At 51.6% G+C, this 5,158-nt stretch overlaps 1 protein-coding gene across 1 annotated transcript; it reads right to left on the bottom strand.

Moving 5' to 3' along the window:
• Positions 1-1,493: 1,493 nt before the first annotated feature.
• Positions 1,494-4,863, bottom strand: SLC35D3 (solute carrier family 35 member D3). The gene is made up of 2 exons (XM_040239315.1): positions 4,422-4,863; positions 1,494-3,422 (listed from the first exon to the last, which is right to left on the bottom strand). The coding sequence occupies exons 1-2, from the start codon at positions 4,861-4,863 to the stop codon at positions 2,593-2,595; spliced, it is 1,272 nt and encodes a 423-aa protein (XP_040095249.1). The 3' UTR covers positions 1,494-2,592.
• Positions 4,864-5,158: the final 295 nt, after the last annotated feature.

Raw genomic sequence — 5,158 nt, 5'->3', positions numbered from 1 at the left:
TATCTAATCCCTAGGCAAGGGTAGGGGTAAAAGCTTGTGTTGGTGAAAAATGAAAAACAAACAAAACAAGCACAAAACAAACAAAAACCTCTTTTGGTCCTTTTACCCCACCTTGTTGCTAAAAACCAGGCATTTATATTTGTGTCACTTGGGATTCTTTGTTATTGAAAGTGGCAGAAATCTCAATGACTAAAGCAAATAAAAACAATTTTAAAAAAAGACCTTGTTTTATATCTGACAATCTGAGCTCTAGTGCTAACTTACAGGAAAGCCATCTGAATGCCAGGCTCCTGTGAAATCAGGACTCAGAACTCAGTTTCTCTCTCTCTCTCTACCACCCTGGTCCACCTCTCTGTGTTGATTTTTTCCTGTTGTATCTTTTTCTGGTGGTAAGATGACAACAGTATGTCTGCCCCACCCCCACCCTACCCTCCTAGGTTCAAGTCCAGTGAAAGGATAAATGATGTTGTTTAGTCGCCCAGTTGCATCTGACTCTTTAGACCCCATGGACCGTAGCCCACTAGTCATGGGATTTCCCAGGCAAGAATGCTGGAGTGTGTTGTCATTTCCTTCTCCAGGGGATCTTCCCAACCTAGGGATCAAACTCGCATCTCCTGGACTGGCAGGCAGATTCTTTACTGCTGAGCCACGAGGCAAGCCCAGAAAAGAAAATTAGGAAACTTAAGTCTTACCAAAAGTACCTATGCACCTCCTTGGCTCGGTCCCAGGACCATCCTTGAATGAATGGAGTTCATCCATCCAAGTAAAGGAAATGCTTCCATTGGATTGGTTGGAGTGTCTCTACAAATGTTTCTACAAGTCTATTGACAGGAAAGAGTTAATCTTTTTGTAATAAATGCAAACCCACAGTTTTAACCAAAAGGGAATTTTTTCAGTGAAAAACAATCATTTTATTGATTTGTCTGACAGTGGACTTAAAAAATATATACTTTGTTCAGTTTTGCTGCTTTTCACAAATTCTCAGCTTCATAGAGTAGCTACAGAATGTTGCCTTCTGGCATGCTGGCATTACCTTTAATGCTTATTTTGAAAGAAGTCATTATAACTCTAGTCAACCATTTCTAACTGCAGCCATATGACAGCTCCTACCACTTAAATGGCTTCTAGAGGTACCTATGGAAACATCAATTGCTGATGAAAACAAGCAAGCCAGAACCAATCACAAACCATCACAACGACACTTACCAGCTTGTAGAGAAAAACTGATGCCTCTGCTTTTTGCTTGGTTTTGATCTTTGGAAAATGAAGAAAAATAAAGTCTCAGAAACATGCTGGCAAATGGTGACTGTCTTCACCTTCCAAGTACACTCTGGGAGGTGGCTGACAGGAAGACTTCCCCTGGCTTCCCGCTTTTATTACGTTTCAAACTCCATCTTAACTGAAGTCAGTTGTGGATGGCTCTCACAAGGCAACATGAGGCAGGACTTTATTTTTACTTTACTTTTCCTTGACTGGAAAACGAGAGTGTTTTTAATGTTGTTGTTTGAAACCAAACTGCTATGCTAATTTAGGAAGTTCCTGATGGGGGATGAGCCCTGTGCCCCAGATACTAAACACCACTCACAGGGGGCGAACACAAGCCACACAGCAACAACAGAACACAGATGTGTCAAAGACAAATTTCTAACAATATACCTTTTAGCAGAGACTCATACTTTATTTTGACAAATTTAAGATAGAAAAATATCATAAAGTGAATATAGCAGTTGCTCTTTTTGTAACATGGTTTAGGATGTGCAGCGCGACTTGAAAGGCCTAGCTTAACTGAATGGTCTCATTTCTGTTTGGGTTTCAGTTAACACTGAATTATACATCAGCCATTGCATTTGCTTGAAAGAATACTGGACACAGTAAAACTGTTTTTTAAAAAGGTTATGGCATTCAATAACAAATATTACAAAGCAATGAACTAAAACAACCTTTCAAATATTTTTAATTACTAAAAGCCAACTTTAAAGTTCATGATTAAAGCTAAGAATTCATTTTCAAAATAGTTGTAACATTTTCTACCAATAGAAGAGTAGAGCACTTATATATATTTTAAAACAGAGGAAAATTAGAGTAAACATATTTCAGGTGACTTTAAACAGTAAACATTAGTTCAGTGTATTTAAATATGTTATTTCAATAATATATTCTTCCGAAGTGGCCATAAAAACTATAGTTCAAACTATCGTCAAAAAGGTTCCCTTGCATGTAATCTTTAAACTTAATTAAGTGCTGCCATCATCTCTATGCTCCATCTTTGGAGGGGGTGGTTGAAGGACTCTCCATATATGCAGATATTTGGTTGTGGTCATAATGACCAAAAATGTGCTAAGAGTCTGCAGCTGAAACCCTGCCTTAGTTTGCTAGTCACCTTCACATTCTTTTGCCTCTGTGATGCTTTTGGTATTCTTAGGCTAAATAATTCACACGGGTACTAATTTTGTTGCAGTCAGACATTTCAGCTTCTTTCTTTGCTCCCCTTCCCCACTCCAAGCATAAAACTGGGCGGCTCCTCATTAAAATATGTCATCTTTCACATATAAAATAAGTGTATGTACATATATACATACGTGCATTTCCTTTTCAAGGACTGGGTAACTCCTCATTTTCTATCAAATAATCCTTCTTTACATACTTGGCTCCCCTAACTAACCTCCACACTTCGAGGTAAGCATCCTTTAATGAACTCCTGCCCACTTCTTCAGGGCTGTCTGAGATCTTCGAGCTCCTAGCCATCAGCGAGACCCCTCTGGGGCTGCCCCTAGCCTCTTGCCCACCCGGTTGAGTGGAGCCACCTGCGGCCTTCCCACCTTCTGACCCGCCATTTCCACCCACTGCGGGCAGCTCCTCCATGACAAACGGCAGCTGATCTCCACTTGGCTGCGCCTCCTCTCCCCCCGGCTGTGTTTCCAGGTCCTCGTAGTTGCTCTGCTTTCTAGTTTCCAAAAATTTGGCCGCACAGTAAATGATGGAGCCCAGGGTGTTCACCACGACGCCAGCAATGAATAGAGAGGTAGGCTCCACATCGCTGAAGGCCACCATACCCACAGTGATGGTAGCGATGCTCTTCACCACCCCCACAAAGCTGGTGGTCACCGCCGAGTTGATGTAGGTGCAGTGCAGCGTTGTGAAGTTCATGGCACAGCCGATCAGGATGCACGCCACGAAGATGGTCACCATGGCCGGGTCCTTCCAGCCGGGGAAGGTCCAGGCGTGGATCGAGTCGGTGCTGGCAAAGGATAAGACGACCAGCAGCGGGGTGGCGGACACGGCGATGACGTACTGCGCGGTGAGCGGCCCGTGCTCCGTGTCTGCGCTCGCCTTCTGGATGAGCACCAAATAGGCAGCGTGCACCAGCACCGCCAGCACGCCGGTGACGTACCCGATGGGGTCGCCGGTCAGGTCACCGGCTCCTGGAGCGCATCGAGAGAGGTCCGAGGAACGTAGGGCAGGAAGGAAACAGAGAAGACACTGGGTTGGCGGGAGCTGGTATCCACTGGGGGCAACGGCGTAGGTTGGAAAGTAGGGTGTGCGCCCTAGCTCTACCCACGCGTATCGAAAGGAAAAGCCAAGTACAGTCAATTGCCCAGTTCGAGGCAGGAGAGGCGCGCCCTCCCTTTCTTATCCTCGGGGGGCGTCCCGTCTACCTCTCTCCAAGACAGAGGCTCCGGACAGCACCGATACCCTCGGGGTAGGCGCTGTGGCTTCCCCGAGCTGGCACGGGTGTCGCCTGGGCACGTGGTACGACTGCCGCCTCCGTGGGGCACAGAAGAGAGAGGGGGGTCCCGGCTCGTGGCTATTCCCCGGGCAGGCTGGGCATGGGGAGACCCTCGAAAGAAGGTTGCCCGCTCCGCTGGCGCCCATCTTGCTCAGTCCTCCACGCCCAACCTGCCAGAGTCTCAATCCGCCCACCTTTGCCTAGCGTCTGCAGCCCCCCGCGTGGCGCCGGAGATCCCAAGCTAGCCTCAGGGCTCAAGCTTGGCTCGCATCGTCCCTGCCCACTCCGGCCCCGCGTGACCCAGAGAAGTTCTCGGCCCCCTCCTTCCGTCTCGGTCTGGGGGCTATACCTCCCAGGCTAGGGCGGCTCGCCCACCCCCTCCCGGAGGAAGGAAGAAATAAAGGGGGAAGACGGAAGGAGGAGGGCGAGGAGGCAAGGGCGTTACGGAGCGAGACAGGGGCGGGGGTCGGAAACCCGGACTAGTAGTGGGAGTGGGGACTCGAAAGGAGGAGGCCGGAGCGCAGAGGAAGACTCTGCTGGGTCTCAGGGGTCCCATCTGCTAGCGGAGCCACCGCGTTCAAAGCTCTCTGCCTCAGTCTCCCCATCTGGAAGTGAGGGCTTTGCACTGAGTGATCCCCGAGGTCACTGGCTGGTGGGGCGGGGTGGGCCGGGGGTCCGCGCGGGTCCAGCTCACCTGCCAGAGCTGCGCCGCAGGTGGTGATGAGCACGGCCGCGAGCACCCCCGGCGAGGGCGCTCCGTTCTTGAGCACCAGGACGCCGATGAGCATGGTGACCAGGGGCAGGCAGCGCTTGAAGACCACGTACATGGGTAGGCTGAGGCCGCGCAGGGACCAAAGCGTGAGGCTGGACTGCAGCGTGGAGAGCACGGCGACCCCCGCGAAGGAGCGAGCGAGGTTCAGGCCGAAGGGGGGCACCGCGATGAACCCCAGGCGCCGCAGCAGCTCCAGGCTCAGCGCCGCGGTGGAGCTGGTCAGGCACTGCACCAGGGTCAAGAAGGAGAACTGGTAGCGGCTGATGAGGAACTTAAGCAGGATGTTGAGGGAGCCGGAGAAGACCCCGTGCGCGATGGCCACCGCGATGCCCAGCACGCGGCCCCGGCGGCACAGCTGCCGCATCGCGCCTGCCCCGCCGCACCCGGCGGTGGCGAAGCTCCGGGACCGGCGGGAGGAGAGCGCGGAAGAAGGCCGGGATGAGCGGAGCGAGGGCGGCAGGGGCGCCCGCCCAACACCGCGGCGAAGGGCAGGGGGCGCCGGCTCGGCTGCGGAGAGAAGGCAGCTCCAGGCAGGCGTCCTCGCGGCTCGGCGGTTCCGCGTCCGACTGCCCCGCAGCTCCGGGGAGGCAGGAACGGGGGCGGGGGACTCCGAAAAGTGGCAGAGGTGGGGGGCTGGTCTGAGAGGAGTGGCGGGAATC

Source organism: Oryx dammah, unplaced genomic scaffold (assembly GCF_014754425.2).
Source record: "Oryx dammah isolate SB20612 unplaced genomic scaffold, SCBI_Odam_1.1 HiC_scaffold_4, whole genome shotgun sequence".
Lineage (NCBI taxonomy): Eukaryota > Metazoa > Chordata > Mammalia > Artiodactyla > Bovidae > Oryx > Oryx dammah.
The sequence above is the reverse complement of the archived record's forward strand: the minus strand, read 5'-3'. Positions and strand labels throughout refer to the sequence as shown.

Coding starts and splice junctions, on each gene's coding strand:
- SLC35D3 (XM_040239315.1), bottom strand. CDS start 4,863: ATGCGGCAGCTGTGCCGCCGGGGCCGCGTGCTGGGCATCGCGGTGGCC. Junction 3,423..4,421: donor CTGCGGCGCAGCTCTGGCAG/GTGAGCTGGACC, acceptor GATGCGCTCCAG/GAGCCGGTGACCTGACCGGC.